At 41.1% G+C, this 22,317-nt stretch overlaps 1 protein-coding gene across 4 annotated transcripts in view; it reads left to right on the top strand.

Moving 5' to 3' along the window:
• Positions 1-509: 509 nt before the first annotated feature.
• The window catches only part of RRAS2 (RAS related 2), an 88,036-nt gene continuing 66,228 nt past the window's right edge, over positions 510-22,317 (top strand). The window contains exon 1 of one of the 4 annotated variants that reach the window (XM_039471294.2): positions 510-931. In XM_039471294.2, the coding sequence (XP_039327228.1) occupies positions 824-931 (108 nt within the window). In that variant the 5' untranslated portion in view covers positions 510-823. The other 3 variants (XM_010346439.3, XM_074401122.1, XM_074401118.1) reach the window with 3 other exon arrangements.

Below are 22,317 nucleotides of genomic sequence, written 5' to 3'. Positions count from 1 at the left end.
TGTTACATTCCGTCTTCCCCATGTAAGCTCAATCACTGTGACTTATTCTTCAGGCTCACCCACTGTCCCATTCTTCACACTGTCACAAGCACACGCCCATCACACACTCAGTTGCTGTGACACAGCTCTAATCCTCAATCACTGTCACATACTGTTTTTCACACAAGTATGGTCACCATCTGTACTCTTAAAGCACGGTATTTACTCTCCGATAAAACTGAGTTAATATGCCAACAGCTCTATTTTTCACACAAGCCGTCACATATTGTATTTTTCCATCCACACAATCCCTGACATAACACAATTAGGGTCACACACTCTTACTGCCTTCGTCCCACTCCCAGCTGACACCCACTCCCACACTCGCTCACTGGCTAGAGATTGGAGTAGCCTGTCCGTGGGTTTCTGAAGCCTGGGTCACCTCCCGGATCTCAGCCGCGAGCAGCGTGGCCCCGCCCCGCCCCGCCCCCTCATGCATATTCAGCACCTCAGCCTGGCAGCCCGGCCCCCAGACGGCCATTTGTGGCGGCGCTAGAGGCTGCGTTCGGCGAGCGCTGCGGAGACGCGTAGAGGAGCGCGCCCCCCGGCCGCTGCCGCCACTGGCCCGTGCCGTCACCCCATTTCTCCGCGCCTCGGGCGGTACCCAGCCAGCTCCTGGCGCCGCGCCGCCGCGCGGACCTGCCCTCCCGACACCTCCCGCTACCCGCGACCCCCGCCCGGCCGCTCGCCCGCTGCCCGCCGGCCGCACACGTCCCCGGAGCCGGGCCTAGGGCGGGCGGCAGCGGCGGCTTGGCGCGGTCAGGCTGGGCTCTGTGGCGTCCCCATGGCCGCGGCCGGCTGGCGGGACGGCTCCGGCCAGGAGAAGTACCGGCTCGTGGTGGTCGGCGGTGGCGGCGTGGGGAAGTCGGCGCTCACCATCCAGTTCATCCAGGTACCTGGAGCGGGCCTGCCGGGGGCGCCCGGGCGGCGGCGGGCGGGGGCCGGCGCTACCTGTGGCGGGGCGGCCGCCGCGACCTCGCTCCGGAGGCGCCTCGCGGGCCGGGGCCGGGGCCGGGAGGGCGTGAGGGCGTGAGGCCGACTACACTCCTGCCCTGCGGCCGCGGCGTCGCGCTCCTGCCTCCTCCCGGGCGCGGCGTCGCGGGAGTAGGGCTTCTCAGGAATGTGGTCTGGAGGGCGGAGCTGGCAGGGTGGGAAGCGCCGATCCACCTTATCGCTCTGGCCGAGGCCGGAGACCTCCGGGAGAGACTGGGCCACCAAGGCGAGCTTCCTGGTCCAGGCGTGGGGCTAGGAACTGGAGCTGGAGCCCCTCGAGTTGCTTTTCCAGCCGCCTGCGGCCGCGCCTGCACCGTCGAGGCGATCGCTGTGGCAACTTGGCTGCGGCTCCGCGTGGTCTCCAGGCTTCCCCGCGCCGCATGAGCCGGAGCTGCCCGCTTCAAGCGCCGTGTATTTCTTTGTGTGCGTGTGTTGTGCTTTTAAGTACTCTCTTAGGTAATATGTCCGGGTGGGAGTGTGTGATAATGCCCCGGGGAAATGGTGGCTTCGAGGAAGTTAAAAATGTTCTCTGGTGGGGTGAGACCATTTCCTAGGAATTCCTGGTGCCTTCCTGCTTCTCGCCTTGCCTAGGTGAAGTTTGGGATGGGCCAGGCTGGGAGGTGACCGAGTCGTGCGTTCTGTTTTCTCACCACCTTCTCCCCCACCCGGAGCCCTCTCTGGGTGCTAGAGGCGGAAAGTCTAAAGGGTTTGTGGTAAAGAAAAGGGAGGTGGAATTCTTCCTTCTTAGAATTTGCTCTTGGGGGGAGGTTTGAGTAATCTTTTTTGGGATTTTTAAAACACAAAGCCCCGATGTCTTCCTGCTTTTGTCAACCTAAAAGGTGTGGCATATGCTGGGAGAGAACGAAGGTACCCTGTTGTAACAGGTAACACGGATATTTTCACAGTATCTAGAGTATGAACGGTGAAATTTTTTTTTCTGGTTTCCGTTTCACCCATCTGTTATTAATTGGGATACCTGATTAGCTTATTTCACTCAGTGTTTATAGTGACATTAAAATATTGTTAAAATATTGAATACTGAAACAAACGTTGATTGTCACCTTTCACATTGAGTAAATGAGCAATAATTGTTGCTGTAATATTCCCTGGGATTACTGCTGCTAAAACCTTTGTATCCAGGAAGAAGGGATGTTTATATAATGAGCATTTACAGTATGCTCATTAGTGGGTTAAAAAGAAATCACTGAGCAAGAAGTGAGATTGGTTTAAGTTTAGCAGGCTGCAGAATCAGGGATGCTGTCAGGTTGCTATTTCCCTAGGGCACAGATAAATTGTACGTAACTAATGGTAAAGCAAAACAATTTATACCTAACCCTTTCTTTGGGGACTAGTCTGATGGCTGGTGGGTAAGGAGTAGTGGAGGAGAAATCTAGAAGTGGGAGAACAATCTTGGCTTCCAATATTGATAGTGTTAACTGAAAGATTTGAACTACTAATATTTAATTTTTTTGAGGAAGGGGCCATCTGAATTATCTGTGTCCATGTTAATTAGGGTGTTGGGTCTTTTTGTTTTTGGGGAGTAACATTAAAAGCCATTAAGAAAGCAGTAATCTAATAAATAATATTAAATGTTAATTTAATAAATAATATTAAGAGCCATTAAGAAAGCTAACGCCTGTAATCTCCGCACCTTGCAAGGCCGAAGTGGGCAGATCACCAGAGGTCAGGAGTTCAAGACCAGCCTGGCCAATATTGGCAAAGCCCCATCTCTACTAAAAATACAAAAATTAGCCAGGCATGGTGGTGAGCACCTGTAGTCCCAGCTACTTGAGAGGATGAGGCTACTTGGGAAAATCGCTTGAACACGGAAGGCGGAGGTTGTGATGAGCCAAGATTGCACCACTGCACTCCCAACTGGGCAACAGAATGAGACTCTGACTCCAAAAAAAAAAAAAAAAAAAGCATTAATTGCTGTTTTCCTAGTGATTTGTAGAATTCGTTTGTTGAAGAAATACCTCCACTATGAATAGTATAGTACCTAGATGCTCTAGACGATATCAAAGAAGTAAAGGAAGAAGGTATGCATCAGAAAGACATATATGTATATATGTACTTCAGCGTGTGTGTCTTTTAAAGCTCTGTCATTTATTGTCTATGAGAACATGGCCAAAATATTCAGCCTCTCTGAGCCTCAGTTTTCTCACCAGTAAAATGGGTTTGATTACACATTCTTTGTAACTTTTAAATGATGACAAAGGTAGTAGCATTACATCTAGCATGTTGTATGTGGTCAGTAATGTTAGGTGTTATCAGTGTTTATGCCTACAGTTCTGTAATATGTTTAAATGCAGAGAGAATTCAGACTCGGAAAAGTCAATGTGGAAAAAAGTTGTTAAAAGCACATTGTAGGCTTGGTGGTAGGAAGAATGGAAATGTCATATTTGGGAGTCATATGGCGGGGGGAGTGGGATCGATAGTTGATTTGGGACCTATCATCTGGGCTCTGCAAAAAGCAGACTTTTTGGAGAGACAGGAACCCGACTACCTGGATGCAGTCTCAGCTCTACCACTTGCTGTATGTGTAATTTTAGGCAGGTTACTTAACCTCTCTGTACCTCAGTTTTCCCCATCTGTAAAATGGGGAAATATGATGGACTGCATACAGCTGTACAATTAAATGAAAAAACATGTCAAGGGCTTAGAACAATGTATAGTATATAGTAAAGCTGCATATATTATTAATTTTAGATTACGGAGCTAAAGTAAATGTTTATATTTACACTTAATAGGGTAACTATTCATTGCCCTACTCCTGGGGTGTTAAAATTCATTTCACTATGATTGTTCAGCAGTAGTAGTAACTGGAGGGAGATAACACAGCAGACTAACCATTTTAAGAAGCAGAAGTCAGTTCTCTTTGTAGGAGATTAGAATGGCACAAATTGGTCTTAATTATTTTTTTAAGGCTCCTGAAATACTAGGCTGTTTCTACAATTTTCAGTATATATTTGTCTACTATGTAATCTTGAGCAGAAAATAAATACAAAATTGGGAATGGAGAATTTAAAAACAATGCCTTTTACCCTTTCTTTGACTTAGATTTAGTTGTTACCTTCTATTCGTATGAAGAGTTGCAAAATTAGGAAATTAAGGTAATTGAGATACCTTTTTCTTTTTTCTTTTTTTTTTGGGGGGGGGATGGAGTTTCGCTCGTTACCCAGGCTGGAGTGCAATGGCGCGATCTCGGCTCGCCGCAACCTCCGCCTCCTGGGTTCAAGCAATTCTCCTGCCTCAGCCTCCTGAGTAGCTGGGATTACAGGCACGCACCACCATGCCCAGCTAATTTTTTGTATTTTTAGTAGAGACGGGGTTTCACCATGTTGACCAGGATGGTCTCGATCTCTCGACCTCGTGATCCACCCGCCTCGGCCTCCCAAAGTGCTGGGATTACAGGCTTGAGCCACCGCGCCCGGCTACCTTTTTCTTTTTAAAATAAATACAACAAATCATAAAGTAGCCATGATAAAATATAAAGTATTATGTTTAATTAGTATATGTATGTACATGACCTTCTCCTTTCTGTTGCTTATAGTTTTTTGAAAAACTTTAAAAGTTCTCTTGGTAAGCAGAACACCTGAATGATGAGTAAACTCTAGCTAAGAAATAACTTCAAGATAGTACAGAGTAGTTAGGAGAGACTGCTGGGTATGTGGGGGGCTCAGTCTCTCTACCCAGGTGACTTTAATAGTCTCTTAATCTGCCTTTATCTCAGCTGAGCTTGTTTCTTCTCCATGAAAGATTGGGTTTGGTTGAACCAATTTCTGCACCTTTGAAATTCTAAGGTTTTTTTTTTTTCTCATTTAACTAGCGTGTGTCTTTAGTCAAGTTTCTTAAGTTCTCTAAACCCAAGTTTCACCATTTGAGAAGGGAGAATAATATTAATAGTACCCTTAGGGTTTTTGGAGTAAATTAAATAATGCAGGTAAATCAATCAGCACAGTGCCTTCTACAGAGAAAGTAAGAATTGTTTGCTGGGCATGGTGGCTCACGCCTGTAATCCCAGCATTTTGGGAGGCTGAGGCGCGTGGATCACTTGATTTCAGGAGTTTGAGATCAGCCTGGCCAACATGGTAAAACCCCACCTCTACTAAAAATACAAAAATTAGCTGGGTGTGTTGGTGCGTGCCTGTAATCCCAGTTATTCAGGAGGCTAATTCAGGAGAACAACTTGAACCCGGGAGGTGGTGGTTGCAGTGAGCTGACATTTTGCCTCTGCACTCCAGCCAGGGCTACAGAGTAAGACTCCATCAAAAAAAAAAAAAAAAAAAAGAATTGTTACTTGGTTTTATTTGCTGCTATTAGTTCTGTATTTTGGCATTCCTCCAAAACAAAATTTGTAATTTATTCATTTTTCGTTGACACGTAATCTGGTCTATTACTTTAAGTCTTCACTGCCCTCTTTCCTGCCCCCACTCGATACTCCCTTCCTTGCTTTCTGTGATATTCAGATGATGAATGTGGATTCCATTTTGAGTTGGAGAAATTTCTTTTTGTCAGTTTGGAGTTGATTTTAAGAAATAAAGAGGTAAGCATTTAATTTTGTGGTTAGTACTTTATCTGGTGACTCTGAGAAAAGACTATACATGTTTTACAAATTTACAGGGAGAAGTATTCCAGTTTCAGGTTTTTTTAGCATCTTAACTTTTTATTCAATAGTTTGCCAGATTTTGAGGTAGGTCGGGGTTAGCTGGTTTCTCACATCTTGAATTTTAGTCAGTCTTATGACCTGTTAATCTGGACCCAGCATTGCTTTTTAAAAGTTTGTCTTGTGCTGAGTGCTTTTTCATTGCTTTTTCCTGGGGCAGAGATCTTAAAGAGATTTCAGAAGATTTGTGTTAATAGTTAATTGATCCACATGTGAAGGTTGTGAGTTTAAATTCCCAAATTGCGGTTCCATTGCTACATCTTGAAGATTTTTCCTGCCATTAGAAACTACACTGTTAACTTTTATCTATGATTTTGAAACTTCAGACATTTTTAGCGTGTAAACTCTTGTTTTACATTCATTTACAAATGAATTGCTAGCATTGAAAGATAAAGACACATGCCCCCAAAGAGGTACCATGCTAAGGTTTCCTTGTTTGGGGAACAGTTGAAATGGTCCTGCAGGCAATTCCTAGATAAACTTTCTATACACTCAGGAAGAACATTTTCTTTATTTTATTTTTTGAGATGGAGCTTCGCTCTTCTTGTCCAGGCTGGAGTGCAACGGCATGATCTTGGCTCACTGCAACCTCTGCCTCCTGGGTTCAGACTATTCTGCCTCAGCCTCCCGAGTAGCTGGGATTACAGCCATGCGCCGCCATGCCCGACTAATTTTGTATTTTTAGTAGAGATGGGGTTTCTCCATGTTGGTCAGACTGGTCTCCAACTCCCAATCTCAGGTGATCCGCCTGCCTTTGCTTCCTATAATGCTGGGATTCCAGGCATGAGCCACTGCACCTGGCCTGGAAAAACATTTTCTTATAGAGGATGATTGCCTTTGGAGAAGAAGGAAATTTTAACCTGTGGTGTCTTAACGTAAGTGTTTTGTTAGTGTTCTCTCTCTCCCTCTCTCTCCCTCTCTCCCCCCCTCCCTCCCTCCCTCTCTCCCTCTCTCCCTCTCTCTCTCTCTCTCTCTCTCTCTCTCCCTCCCCCCCCCCTCCCTCCCCCTCCCTCCCTCCACATGCATGCCCCTGTTTTGGGATAAGGAAGTTGTAGGAGTTGAGTGGGGACACTTTTTTTTTTTGAGGTGGAGTTTAGCTGTTAGCTGTTGTCTGCGCTACAGTGCAGTGGCATGATCTCGGCTAACTGCAACCTCCACATCCTGGGTTCAAGCACTTCTCCAGCTTCAGCCTCCCAGGTAGGTGGAATTACAGACAGGCATACACCACCATGCCTGGCTAATTTTTTATTTTTAGTAGAGATGGAGTTTCACCATGTTGGCCAGGCTGGTCACGAACTCCTGACTTCATTCAGGTCATCCACCAGCCGGCCTCCCAAAGTGCTGAGCCACACAAGTGCAGGTGTGAGCCATTACAGGTGTGAGCCACTGCACCTGGCCAAGTGGGGGCACTTGTGTTGAGTAGGTCAAGAATACTGCTTTCCCTTGGTAGATGACAGGCTACTGCTTACAGGGGTGGTATTTTAATTCATCTGCATTGCTGAAATACCATGGTCTTTCCTAAGCTTTGAATGAACATAGTCTGTTCCATTCAGTTGGGAAAATAAATTGATAGCTTTAAATTGGGGGAGGAGAGTGGGAAGACACTTTAAAGTTATTAAAAAAAAATATTTTGGCTGGGCACCGTGCCTGACACCTGTAATCCCAGCACTTTGGGAGGCCGAGGCGGGCCTATCACTTGAAGTCAGGAGTTCGAGAACAGCCTTACATGGTGAAACCCCATTTCTGCTAAAAATATAAAAATTAGCTGGGTGTGGTGGCGGGCACCTGTAATCCCAGCTACTAAGAGCTGAGGCAGGGGAATTGCTTGAACCTGGGAGTTGGAGGTTGTAGTAAGCGGAGATCATGCCACTGCCTTCCAGCCTGGGGGACAGAGCAAGACTCAAAAAAAAAAAAAAAAAATTTATATATATATATATATATATATATATATATATATATATGATGCCACTTGAACACTTTTTTTTTTTTTTTGGTTGGCGAAAATAGTCTTTAAGATATTAATTCCACTATGCCTTCCTTAGTGAAAAGTGATAATGAGTAAAGGATTTTCACTCTGCGTGTAGACAGTATGGATTTAATAGTCATGAGTTTTCTTGAAAGGCTCTGATCTTGAATTACTTTGGGCAGAACTACTGAGTTTGTTTGAGATTGAAAATTGAACTATTGTGCTTGGTAGGCCTTAGATTTATTTCTGTTTGCAAAGAAAAATATATATCAAAGATACAAAGAAATATAAATTGTCTTAAATTGTACTTCAGAATAATTGGACTGAGCTCCTTGATGTCTTATAAATTTTATTTTTAGTGTTTTTTTAAGGCCATGTGATTATTTGTTGCATAGCACTAAACAGCTTTGTAGTTTAATTAAAAATATTATAGTTAATTTATTGTTGGTGTTTACTAATACTTTAATATTGCCATCTAACTTACTGTCACCTTATATGTTGATTTTTTTTTTTTTCCCTAGGAGAAACCTTTTTATCCACATAAGTAAAGTTTAGCAGTAGAAATAAGAATATAAGGCCAGTTGCGGTGGCTCACGCCTGTAATCGCAGCACTTTGGGAGGCCAGGGTGGGCAGATCACCTGAGGTTGGGAGTTGGAGACCAGCCTGACTAACATGGAGAAACCCCATCTCTACTAAAAATACAAAAACTACCCAGGCATGGTGGCAGATGCCTGTGATCCCAGCTACTTGGGAGGCTGAAGCAGGAGAATTATTTGAACCCAGGAGGCGGAGGTTGTGATGAGCTAAGGTCGTGCCATTGCACTCCAGCCTGGGCAACAAAAGCAAAACTCTGTCTCGAAAAAAAAAAAAAAAAAAAAGGAATAAGAATATAAGTGTCAAAAAGATATCTGATGTCTGATGTTGCTTTTACTTTTGACTTTAACTAGATTTCCCAAATGATAACATTTTACCATATTTGCCTTATTCCCTGTAATATAGTTTTTTTTTTTTCCTCATTTGAGTGTAAGTTGAAGAGATGCCACCCTCATCCTTAAATACCTCTTTGTGTATTTCCGAAAAACCAAGGCATTTGCTTTCTTCTTTTTTTGTTTGATACTGAGTCTTGCCCTGTTGCCCAGGCTGGAGTGCACTGGCATGATCTCGGCTCACTGCAGCCTCTGCTTCTTGGGTTCAAGACATTCTCCTGCCTCAGCCTCCCAGGTAGCTGGGATTACAGGTGCCCACCACCATGCCTGGCTAATTTACACACACATATATATATATATATATATATATATATATATATATATATTTATATATATATTTTCCTTGTTTGGGGAACAGTTGAAATGGTCCTGCAGGCAATTCCTAGATAAAATTTCTATACACTCAAGGAAGAACATTTTCTTTCTTTCTCTTTCCTTTCCTTTTCCTTTTCTCCCCTTCCCCTTCTGTCCACTTCCCCTTCCCCTCCCTATGGAGTTTCACTTTTGTTGCTCAGGCTGGACTGCAGTGGCACAATCTCTGCTCACTGCAACCTCTGCCTCCTGGGTTCAAGTGATTCTCCTGCGTCAGCCTTCTTACTAGCTGGGATTACAGGGAACCACCACTATGCCCAGCTAGTAATTTTTGTATTTTTAGTAGAGTTGGGGTTTCACCACGTTGGCCAGGCTGGTCTCAACCTCCTGACCTCATGTGATCCACCCGCCTTGGACTCCCAGAATATTGGTATTATAGGCGTGAGCCACTGCCCCCAGCTGCATTTGCTTTTATGAATAAAATCTATAAACCAAACTAAGAAATTAACACTGATTTATTATTATACTATTATCTGATGAGTAGAATTTGTTTGAAATTTGCCAGTTGTCTCAGTGATGTCCTTTATAGTAGAAGAAAATCTCAGATTATCTAATTCATTATTTCCATGTCTAACTTTGGAACAGTTCTTTAGTCTCTGTGTTTTATGACATTGACATTTCTAAAGAGTACAAATTAGTTACTTGTACAGTCCCCTCAATTTGGGTTTGGCTGATGAGATTCAGGTTATGCATTTTTTTTTGAGGGGGCAGAAATAACACAGAAATGATGTGTTATTAAGAGATGTAAGATGTATTTATTTGAGCACATACATGCCTTTGGACTCAGCAATCCCAATTCTCAGCATTTACCCTGAAGATACACTTCCAACAGTATGAAAATACACATGCACAAGGTTGCAGCATTTCTTAATTACAAAAATTACAAGCAACCTACACGATAGGCAAATCCAATTGAGCATTATGCACCTGTGAAAAAGTGTGAGCAAGGACATGATTAACTGATATGGAGTGCTTTCTTGGATATGTTGTTCAGATGTCTTGGTTTGTTTGTCTTGCTTTCAAACAAGCTAACAAGCTTGTTCAACCCACAGCCTGCGAGTGGCATGCGGCCCAGGACAGCTTTGAATGTGCAAGACAAATTAATAAGTTTCTTAAAATATTATGAGTTTTTTTTGCAGTTTTTTAAGCTCATCAGCTATTGTTATTTTAGTGTATTTTATGTGTGACCCAGGACAATTCTTCCAGCGTGGCTCAGGGAAATAAAAAGATTGGACAACCTAAAGGAATACCCGAGGCTGGGTATGACGAAAAGAGGTTTTGTTGGTTCAGAGCTTTGCAGGCTGTACAAGAAGCAGGGTATTAGCATCTACTTCTGGTGAGGGTGTAAGGAAGCTTCCATTCATGACAGAAGGGGAAGGGGAGGGGCGTGTGCAGAGATCACATGGTGGGAGGAAGCAAGCCAGTAGGGAGGCACCAGGCTCTTTAACAACCAGCTGTAGTGGAACTAATAGTAAGAACTCATTTATACCCCAGTCCCAGGGAGGGCATTAATCTGTTCATGAGGGATTCACCCCCATGACCCAAACACTTTCCATTAAGCCCCACCTCCAACTTTGGGGATCAGATTTCAGTATGAGATTTGGAGGGGTCACACAAACCAAACCTACAGAATCAGTGAAAAAAGTAAAGTGTAAAAGTATCTACTACTTTGTGTATAGTACACTACCTTTTGTTTAAGAAGGAGAAATAAGAAAATACATCTATATTTGTTCATGGGGCAAAAACAAAACACAAAAAAGATTAATTAGAGGTTGATTGATTTCCTAGAGAATGGGTAGTTATGTGGTAGAAAGGATAGAGGGAATGGGGGCAGGGACTCTTCTGAGGATACCTTTCTGACTTTTGGAACCATGTTAATGTTTCACATACTAGTATATAAGCAATAAACACAACAACAAAATCAAATGATGAAAAAAACACCTTAAGGTGGAGTACAAACAAACAAATGAACCTATTTCAAATGAGTAACAACTACACTGAAGAAGTGAAAAACAACTAATTTAGGTAACTTTTGACCTTAGTATTTGAACTCTGTCCTCAGGATAAAGACAAAAAGATTGAAATAAACATTGAACTCTAGTTAGTAGAGTTAACTAGAATTTTTGGTTTTTGTTTTTGTCATAGAGGCATGGGTTTGCAATTTTGAAGCAATTGTCTATAGTATTATAAGCAAATAAGTAAATATGTTGTGGAAAATGGGAGCCAGTTTTGACTGTTGGAGAAGGGAGTTACAAAGGTAAAAAGGGTGAAGGTTAAAATGAACTGTGATGTTTGATTGGAATTGAAGATAGTGGCATAAATTCATGGTTTTGGAAGTATATAGATATAGAAATAGATCTTATTATGGGTACACATGCCTATATCTGTATGTCTTTTTCCACTTCTGTCTGCTAAGTTGGCCAAGAAGCAGTGATACCTCTTTAGCAATGATATCACCTAGCCCTAGATCTTGGTTTCTAAATACCATTAATACTATTCTCTACTGGAAGGAACCTAGAGAAATGACAGATTCCAGAGTACGGGAAGGAAAAAATAGAAAATATGCTTGGAGCTTCTTGTAGTCTCGTAAGATAAGGGAGGGCTTAAAAAAAGTAAAATGATGGGATATGTCAAAGAGACATAGGAGCCAGTCTGGCGAAACTCCCACTAACTGTTTATAGGGCAGTTTAATCATTGAAATAAATAAGACAGTACTTGTTTATTTCCCATAAAGTAAGGATCTATGATAAATAAATGATCTAAAAGTTCTTAATTTAGAATTCTGACTAGTGAATGAACCTAAAGGAAAAAGTGGAATTAGTAAATTGCCTTTTGGCAATTATAGCAATTGATTTAAGTAAGAGCCATAAATGGATCTTAAAACTAGTGGGTGAAAATGGATATTGAAACTAGTGACTCATGCCAGTAATCCCAGCACTTTGGTAGGCCGAGGCAGGTGGATTACAAAGTCAGGAGATAGAGATCATCCTGATCAACATGGTGAAGCCCTGTCTCTACTAAAAATGCAAAAATTAGCTGGGTGTGGTTAACAGACGCCTGTAATCCCAGCTATTCTGGAGGCCGAGGCAGGAGAATTGCTTGAACCCGGGAGGTAGAGGTTGCAGTGAGTTGAGATTGTGCCACTGCACCCCAACCTGGCGACAGAGTGAGACTCCATCAGATAAATAAATAAATAAATAAATAAATAAATAAATAAAGCTAGTGGGTGAAAGTTTGAGAGTAGCTGGATGTTAACATAGTCTCAAAGTATGTTCTCATAAGTTACTGTGAATTTTACAGGGGAAAATAGCTTTACAGGGGGAAACCTGACACCAGCTTGCCCATGTGATTAAAGTTAACATCTTTGATGTTACTCTAGGTAATAATAATGAGCAGAGTTTGTTTTACTTAGTTATGCCAACAAGATCTTGTCTTTATAATTAGCTTAGCTAGGCACTGAATGAAATTAAGACTAAAGGAACCAAGCAGAGCTTAAAGGAAACCAGCTTTCTCTCTGTTTAAAAAATCTCTCTTAATTTTGTAGCCAGATGTCTTGGGAGGGAAAGGTTAATAAATTTAGGTTAGGAGGCTGGTAAGGTTTTGGCCAGGAGCTTTAATCTTTATGTAGCATAATAACTTCCTCCCTTTGCACAAAGTGTGTCTTTTGCTGTACAACTGTTTTTGTTTTTTTTCCTGTGTTCTGTGGTGGTTTTTGGAAAGTAGATTTTTTTCTATTGGAATGTATTTTTTTTTTTTTTTTGAGACGGAGTTTCCCTCTTCTTACCCAGGCTGGAGTGCAATGGCACGATCTTGGCTCACCGCAACCTCCGCCTCCTGGGCTCAGGCAATTCTCCTGCCTCAGCCTCCTGAGTAGCTGGGATTACAGGCACGCGCCACCACACCCAGCTAGTTTTTTGTATTTTTAGTAGAGACGGGGTTTCACCATGTTGACCAGGATGGTCTCGATCTCTCGACCTCGTGATCCACCCGCTTCAGCCTCCCAAAGTGCTGGGATTACAGGCTTGAGCCACCGCGCCCGGCCCCCTGGAATGTATCTTAGAAATTATTTATATTCTTTTTAAAATTTTAAAGACAGGGTCTTGCTCTGGTGTCCAAGTCAGGCTTCAGTGCAGTGCTGTGATCACAGGTCACTGTAGCCTTGGAACTCCTGGGCTCAAATGATCCTCCTACCTCGGCCTGCCAAAGCGTGGGCACTACAGGTGTGAGCCACTGTGCCTAAGTTTTTGGTTTTTTGTAGAGACAGGGTCTTGCTATGTTGCCCAGGCTGGTCTTGAAATTCTGGCCTCAAGTGATCCTCCTGCGTTGGCCTCCCAAAGCACTAGGGTTACAGGTGTAAGCTACATCACCCTGTATAAAATGATTTATATATGTATGTATATATATATATATATTTTTATTTTAAAATTTTTTTTATTTTTAAAATTTATTTATTTATTTTTGAGACGGAGTCTTGTTCTGTCACCCAGGCCAGAGTGCAGTGGTGTGATCTTGGCTCACTGCAACCTTCACCTCTCAGGTTCAAGCGATTCTCCTACCTCAGCCTCCTGAGTAGCTGGGATTACAGGCGCACACCACCATGCCCGGCTAATTTTTGTATATATATGTATTTTTTAGTAGAGATGGGGTTTCACCATGCTGGCCAGGCTGGTCACTCCTGACCTTGTGATCCACCTGCCTCGGCCTCCCAAAATGCTGGGATTATAGGCGTCAGCCAGTGTGCTTGGCCGTGATTTATATCTTTAAACATACTTAATTGGAGAATCAGAATACTAGTGTCTTATTTCTAGTTACAGAAGATAGAAATTTAGCAGTTTTATTTACTCTGTTTCTACTACTTTCATACATTTTTTTGACTTTATTTACAACAGCCAAAATTGTGTGAGATTGAGCAGTTTGTTTTACTTAGTTATAACACTTAATGAGGGTTTTGCTTTCCGTTTTCTTATTACAATTATAATAGTTTATAATACCTATTGGTATTAATTCCTTTGTCATTAAGGGTTATTGCTTTTATTTGCCATTTCTGTCATTCTGCTTGGTTTTAGTGCTTACAGACAATCCTCATGAACAGCTAGGTTTAATTATTTTTAAAATTGTTTGTATTTATTTATAGACAGGGTCTTGCTGTGTTGTCCAAGCTGGAGTGCAGTGGCATGATCATAGCTTACTGCAGCCTTGAACTCCTAGGCTTAAGTAACCCTCCTCCTGTTTTAGCCCTCTGAGTAGCTAGGACTACAGGTGTGTGCCACCATGCCCAGCTAACTTTTTTATTTTTATTTTTTAGAGATGGGGTCTCATTTTTTTGCCCAGGCTGGTCTTAAACTCTTGGCTTTTAGCCATCCTCCCACCCTGGCCTCCTACAGGGCTGGGATTATAGGCGTGAATCACTGTGCCTGGCCTTTTTATTTTTAAATTGACAGATAAAATTGTATATATTTATTATGTACAACGTGGTGTTTTGAAGTATATATACATTGTGGAATGACTAAATATAGCTAACATATGTATTATGTCACATAGTTGTCATTTTTGTGGTGAGAACACTTTTAACATCCATTCACTCAGCATTTTTCAAGAGTACAATATATTGTTATTAACTATAGTTACTATGTTATACAGCTACTTTTTATTTTGAATTGTGATTTAAAGAACATTTCCAAGTATTTTTTTTTTTTTACTGAAAACATATCTAAAACATTTTGCATGATAAATGATGATTTGGCTGGGTATAAAATTATTGGGTCCCAACATTTTTATACAGTAGAGGTCCTGCTTTATTTGCTGTCTTTATCTGACTGGCCTCAAATTTCTGGTTTGCAGAAATAACTTCCCTAGGTGTGTGCTTGCAGCATTTCTCTTATCATTGGAAACGGACACATTTATCAGGATATGACTAGAAGTTCTTCTGTGTCACTAGTTTTCTCAGGGAAATGATGAAACATTCTCATGTCTGGGAAGACTGACTTCTCCATTTTTGTATTCATTTTTTCAATTATCTTCTGAAATACCTATTATTTACACATTGATTTTCTGCAACTTTTATAGTACATTGTTTTAAGTTAGCAATGAAAAGGATAAGATTCTCTCTATTCTAGAAAGATTTATCAAATTTGTCTTCTCCATCCCTGATGAAATCTTCTGGATGTCACACATAATTACTGTCTCCAAAACATATTTAGTGCCCTTGATGTCTCAGTCTGTTATTAAACAATGGTAATGATCTCTTGTCTTTTCTGAACGCCACAAAATGGGTATTTTTGTAAAGCTTGGTATATTTAATGAAACAACTTCCCGGGAAGTGATTTTTCTTTGCGCAAGAGTGTATTTGTTTTTCTTCTTGCTTATTAAGAGTTGCTTGTAGCTGTTCTTGGTGTGGGATGTTAAGAGCAGCTGGTCATCTCTCAGAATTGTCTTGGGTTACTGAGATTTCTGTTTTGTTTTGGTGCTGAAGAGCAAGTTAACATTGGGGAGCTTCAGTTTCTTGGAGAAAGTAGCAGAATTTCAACAAACATGAAATTTTATTAAATCCTCTAAATCTTAAGAGCCTAAGACATTCAGCTGAATATGGGCTTTTGGCTGAGAGGTATAATTTTGTAGAATTAGAGATGTTTAAAAGGGATAGTTTTCAAGTTTTTAAATCCTTCACGACTCAGCTTTCTGCACTGAGGCAAGTGGAAGAGTGTATGTGTATTCTTAAAAGGAGATTTTGGACTAGAAAACAATTTTTTTCCCATCTTTTGTTCTCCTGTAGCTCAGACCTTGAACAGTGGTCTGTGTCTGGTTCACCTTGACATTATATTAAACCCTGTAAGCACTAAACTATAAATAAGTATTTAGAGGACTTTATTTGGTATGCTTTGTCTGAATCTGTGCCTCTTAGTTGTATTTGTACATTTTATTCATATTTACATTTTCAGAATCATAGACTAGGAATACCTTTGTTACATAGAACAAAGCACATAACAAAATATTTGTTAGTATTTGCTAGTATCAAGTCTTGAGTAGAGGCCAGGCGTGGTGGCTCATGCCTGTAATCCCAGCACTTTAGGAGGCCGAGGAGGGCAGATCACTTGAGGTAAGGAGTTCTAGACCAGTCTGGCTGACATGGTGAAACCCCGTCTCTACTAAAAATACAAAAAATTAGCCAGGCATAGTGGCACACACCTATAATCCCAGCTATTCGGAGGCTGAGGCAGGAGAATCGCTTGAACCCAGGAGCAGAGGTTGTAGTGAGAAGAGATCACGCCACTGCACTCCAGCCTGGGTGACAAGAGTGAGACTCTGTCTCCAAAAAAAAGCCTTGGGTAGGACATAGGAAATAGTGGAAAAAAGAGGCCTTTAGAAAGATGAGTTGTATCTGTTACGGTTCCATAGCATCTAGTTACTGAATAAGGAAATGAGCTGGCTTTCATTTTGTATTTCAGAGTTTCTATATAATTAAAAAGATCATATGTGACTTGCACACTTTGAATCTTGAGTTTTAAAAGTTGATCCATAGCATTCAGTTTTAGCCAAAATAATAATCCTCTTTGGAGTAGATAGTCCTCTTAATTTCTCTCTGGTAGTTCTGATTTGGGAAGTGTACAACAGTCTGAGAGTAAGTTCTTTTTTTTTTTGAGACGGAGTTTCGCTCTTGTTACCCAGGCTGGAGTGCAATGGCGCGATCTCGGCTCACCGCAACCTCCGCCTCCTGGGTTCAGGCAATTCTCCTGCCTCAGCCTCCTGAGTAGCTGGGATTACAGGCACGCGCCACCACGCCCAGCTAGTTTTTTTTGTAGTAGAGACGGGGTTTCACCATGTTGACCAGGATGGTCTTGATCTCTCGACCTCGTGATCCACCCGCCTCGGCCTCCCAAAGTGCTGGGATTACAGGCTTGAGCCACTGCGCCCGGCCGAGAGTAAGTTCTTAAAAGTTGTAACTTTTGTCTTATTTCCTGATGAATTTTCTCCTAATGCCTGTTTTTGGTTAATGACAATGTGGTTGACATGTCAGTAGTCAGCAATTTGTTAACTGAAAGGAAGAGAATAAATAGTAAGCAGGTAGTTAAGTCAAACTGCAAAAGAAGATTTGTGATAGATTTAATGTTTAAGTTTCAGAAATCACCTGGGAAAGATATGTGGCTATTAAATTAATAATTTTGTCCTTTTTGTCTCTAAAATTAAGATGTGTCAACTAAGGTAGAGAAATTTGCCTGATGCAAGTATGCTTGTGTGCAGGTACACAGAGGTATATATATTTTATTTAACTTGAGGAAGGAGCGAATTTAAGGTTAGAGAGGGGTTTGTGGGTTTTTGGAATAAAATGGAAATAAAATGTGAAACAAAGATTAAGTCTGATAATTTAATTATGAATTGCAGATGATTAAATTAATGATTGTAGTAGTTTGAGTACTACATGAATTATTTTCAGAGAATGGCATGGAATTTCCATGCTAACAAGTTGGTTTAAATGACTTAACAAAATTTTTTTTTTTTTTTTTTTGGAGACGAAGTTTCGCTCTTGTTACCCAGGCTGGAGTGCAATGGCACGATCTCGGCTCACCACAACCTCCGCCTCCTGGGTTCAAGCAATTCTCCTGCCTCAGCCTCCTGAGTAGCTGGGATTACAGGCATGCGCCACCATGCCCAGCTAATTTTTTGTATTTTTAGTAGAGACGGGGTTTCACCATGTTGACCAGGATGGTCTCGATCTCTTGACCTCGTGATCCACCCGCCTCGGCCTCCCAAAGTGCTGGGATTACAGGCTTGAGCCACCGCACCCGGCCTAAAATTTTTTAAATTATTGTTTTTTGAGATAGGTCTTACTCTGTCTCCCAGCCTGGAGTGCAATAGCACAATCACGGCTCGCTGGAGCCTTGACCTCCCTGGCTTAAGCGATTCTCCTACCTCAGCTTCTCGAGTAACAGACTACAGGCATATGCCACCATGCCCAGCTAATTTTTGTATTTTTTAGTAAAGATGGGGTTTCACATGTTGCCCGGCTGCTCTTGAATTCCTGGATTCAAGTGATCTGCGCACGTTGGCTTCCCAAAGTGCTGGGATAACAGAGAACGACTTTATTTATTTAAAAAAAAAAAAAAAAAAAAGTGTGTGTGTGTGTGTGTGTGTGTGTGTGTATATATATATATATATATATATATATATATATATATATATATATATTAAAAGACAGGATCTCACTCTGTCACCCAGGCTGGAGTGCAGTGGCACGATCTCGGCTCACTGCCACCTCAGTCTTCCGGGTAGAGGCGATCTTTACACCTCAGCCCGGAAGTAGCTGGGACTACAGGCGTGTGCAATCATGCCCCATTAATTTTTGTATTTTTTTGGTAGACATGGGGTTTTGCCATGTTGCCTAGGCTGTTCTCAAAACTCAGGCTGGGCTCGAGCGATCTGCCCGCCAGCCCTCCTCGGCCTCCCAAAGTGCTGAGATTACAGGCATGAGCCACCATGCCTGGCCAAGGGGGAACAACTTTAAAATTATAAAGTGACTTAATGTTAGAAACTTCTGATAGCCACTGTAAGTTGTTTTATGACAAAGCACTTTCATTCATTTGAAAGTTAAGAATGGAGTAGAAATGGTGAGGTTGCTTATTAGTAATTCAAATTTAAGTTTTGAGTCTTTGGGTTATTTCCTTACTATTATGAAGCTTGAGAGGTGTGAAAATAGCATGGAAAAGTTTGTCTTCTGTTTCACTATTAGTTTGAATTTTTAGTTTTTAATTTTATATTTAGAGACGAACAGTTGTGTGTGTGTGTGTGTGTGTGTGTGTGTGTGTGTGTGTGTGTGTGTTGTTCTCCTTCCTCAAATCATTGCAAAGTATGTACTTAGTGTATATTTCTTTGAAGTGAAAGTTTCAGAAAGAAGCCATTGGCTGAGCTGATTATCCAATGAAGTTGTCTGACATGGGTTACTTTAGTTTGTGGTTTTATATGAATAGTGCATCGTGCACAGCTGTTGCTCAAACAGCTTTGTTCCAGCTGTCTTACTGGCCGGTCATAAAATACCCCACATTCCTTTTCTTTTAAAAGCAGAACCTCTTATAATATTCTATACTTTATACTTAAAATGGATCTGGTAATTAATGACTTCATTTTTACTCAGATCAATAGCTATTTACTTAGAGTAATGCCAAAATGAATTATGTGTAATAGATTTTAGCCTTGTCATATTTTTAATTTTTTGAGAATTAAACTTGCAGTTGTGAAATATGTATATGAGACAAGTTAAGTGATTAACATTGAAAAAGGCACCATACATTAATCATATCCCCCAAATAAATAGCTGGTATCTAGATAATGAAACTGGGCATCTTCTCTTTTCTTAATATTAACCTTGAGTTTGCATTAATTTCAACAGAATTATGAAATGAAAAGCTATAATATTATGTTCTATAGCTTGTATAGAACATGTATAGGTGAACTTTGGTTTGTATTTTTGATAAGGTAGTTGGTTGGTTGGACTTAATTTTCCCATCCAGTGCAGTAACTGAATTATATAAAGGCTTTCAACTTTTGTTTTTTAATTAGGAACAGGTGTCTATGAAAAATGCATTGAAGTAATTATGACTAATTATTTCATTTTCTACCAGTTACAACCCTTTGTTATTGGAAGGGAACATGGAATTGTCATGGTCAGTATTTCCATTCTACAGATGAGGAAATGCAGGCTTGGGAAGAAGGGATTTGCCTGAGGTCCTGCAGCAAGTAAAAAGTGAAGCTGGGATTTAAGTTGGTTTTCCTAGTTCTAAATATGATCCTCTTCCCACTACAGAACTATTAATGTTAAGTTGGAGTAGAAGTGACAACGCTTAGGGGAGCTGAAAAGCATGATAAATAGATACTCTTTGTGTATGAAGTTTTTGGTCTTGTGACTATGTTAACAGTTTGAATCTGGGAACAGCACTGGGGTAGGAAGAGAGGGAAGAGTAAGTGAGGTTTAACCCAAAACCACACTTGATGTATTTGTATTTCTATTAAAAATGCAAATGATATCTACTGATAAAAACTAGTATGGAGATGAAGATTTGCAGCGGTGTCCTGTCGAAAACGTAGTTTAGGAAGACTATTATATGATTATTAATGATGTGTAGATGGATGAGAATGACGGATACCAAATTCAGGATATTGATTACCTCTTGGTGTTGGGGGAGAAGAGAGAGGACTGTTATTGAGGAGGCATGCAAAAGTCTTCAATCATATTTCAAGTGTTTTATTTCCTAAGTTGCGAGGTGGGTATGCATATTCTTTATATTTTTTCATAACATTTTCTGAGGTATTTTATAGTTAAGAACAGAATATACTCTGAATTGACTTAAATATATAGTCAAATGAAAATTTTTAGCTGTTCATTTGGTATTAAAGATATGACTTGGTTGACGACACAGAAAGTGTGTTCTTCAGGATAGGAATTTATTTTTATTTTTATTTTTTTTGGCCCTCTTTGTCTTCTCAAACAACAAATAAAACTTGAGTACATTCTTATTATAGTAAGAAATTAATATTTGAATTTGTGGATAAAACTGTTGTATGTGAATGTGTGTGTTGTGATTTGCTTTTAAAATTACTATACTTGGTTTCTGAAGATTTCTCCAAAGCACAGTATCTGATTTTGTCTTGGTAGTTACAGGAACTGATGATTAATTTTTTCTTAAGTTTCCTATGTAAAGAAATGATGGTTTTAACTTTTCTCAGCACCAAATTCTTTTTTTTTTTTTTTTAGACGGAGTTTCGCTCTTGTTACCCAGGCTGGAGTGCAATGGCACGATCTCGGCTCACCACAACCTCAGCCTCCTGGGCTCAGGCAATTCTCCTGCCTCAGCCTCCTAAGTAGCTGGGATTACAGGCACGTGCCACCACGCCCAGCTAGTTTTTTGTATTTTTAGTAGAGACGGGGTTTCACCATGTTGACCAGGATGGTCTCGATCTCTCGACCTCGTGATCCACCCGCCTCGGCCTCCCAAAGTGCTGGGATTACAGGCTTGAGCCACCGCGCCCGGCCCAGCACCAAATTCTTAACACTTTTGTAGGTATACAAAACAAATGGCCACATAATGTAGTTTGAGGTAGGTTTAATGACTGAAAGAAAACCTGGAGTATCATACTAGACCTGTGCTCTGCGCTATGCTGTTGACTTTTTTTGCTCATGAAATTTACTGCTATAGAAAATGGATAACTTTTGGACTGAGAATATTTTCATCAAGGGTTGAATTTTTGCGGGGAGGGGTAGGATTATTTATTTTAAAACCTGCTGCCACTCTTGGTGGCCTTATGTATGACAGGAATCTCATTTTCATCATGGAATTAGAAAAAATGACGTGGTCATTGTTCATCTAAAGGCTTCGCATTTGCTTTTGAGAGAGGTGGGATGGAAGAGAGAAAAGGAATTCTGTGTTCTTGCAACAAGAATGTGAAAGTATATACATTTGAATGTTGCTAATTGCCTTGAGAAAGAAACTCTTCATCTTTATTTTTATTTATTTTTATTTATTTATTTTTTTTTATGAGAGGGAGTTTCGCTCTTGTTACCCAGGCTGGAGTGCAATGGCGCGATCTCGGCTCACCGCAACCTCCGCCTCCTGGGTTCAGGCAATTCTCCTGCCTCAGCCTCCTGAGTAGCTGGGATTACAGGCACGCGCCACCACGCCCAGCTAATTTTTTGTATTTTTGGTAGAGACGGGGTTTCACCATGTTGACCAGGATGGTCTCGATCTCTTGACCTCGTGATCCACCCGCCTCGGCCTCCCAAAGTGCTGGGATTACAGGCTTGAGCCACCGTTAGACTTATAGATAATAATGTTTAAGAGGAAGAGGGTAGAGTAGGTAAGAGGTGGGAGGTTGGGAAATGTGGATAAGTGCTCTTGTTCTTGAGTTGAGAGGTTTGGATTATATCCTTTTAAGGAATAACCAAGGAATGAACTCATGGTGTAAATTGGCGATCCTTTGATGATTGTGGATAGATTTTTATAGATCTAAGGGTCTGGCTCTTGTGATACTGATTTCTGAGAACTTGAAAAAGCATTTTGCTTCTAGCATGGTTTAGTTTTGTAGGCATTTTTCTTTTGGTATCTTCTAGCAGAGCCATTCTCATTCCAGTGACAAGTAGAAGCTGTGGTTCCTTAAGACTTTTTAATAAACAGAATTTTGAAACTGTTCTTAATGTAGGCATTCTTAACCTTTTTTGTGTAAAGGGCTCTTGGTAGTTTGGTAAAGCCTATGGGATTCTCCGAATACTTTTTTCTGGCCATACATGGTGGTTCATACCTGTAATTCC

This window comes from Saimiri boliviensis, chromosome 6, assembly GCF_048565385.1.
Source record: "Saimiri boliviensis isolate mSaiBol1 chromosome 6, mSaiBol1.pri, whole genome shotgun sequence".
Lineage (NCBI taxonomy): Eukaryota > Metazoa > Chordata > Mammalia > Primates > Cebidae > Saimiri > Saimiri boliviensis.
Note: the sequence above shows the minus strand (reverse complement) of the source record. Positions and strands in the feature narration are given on the sequence as shown.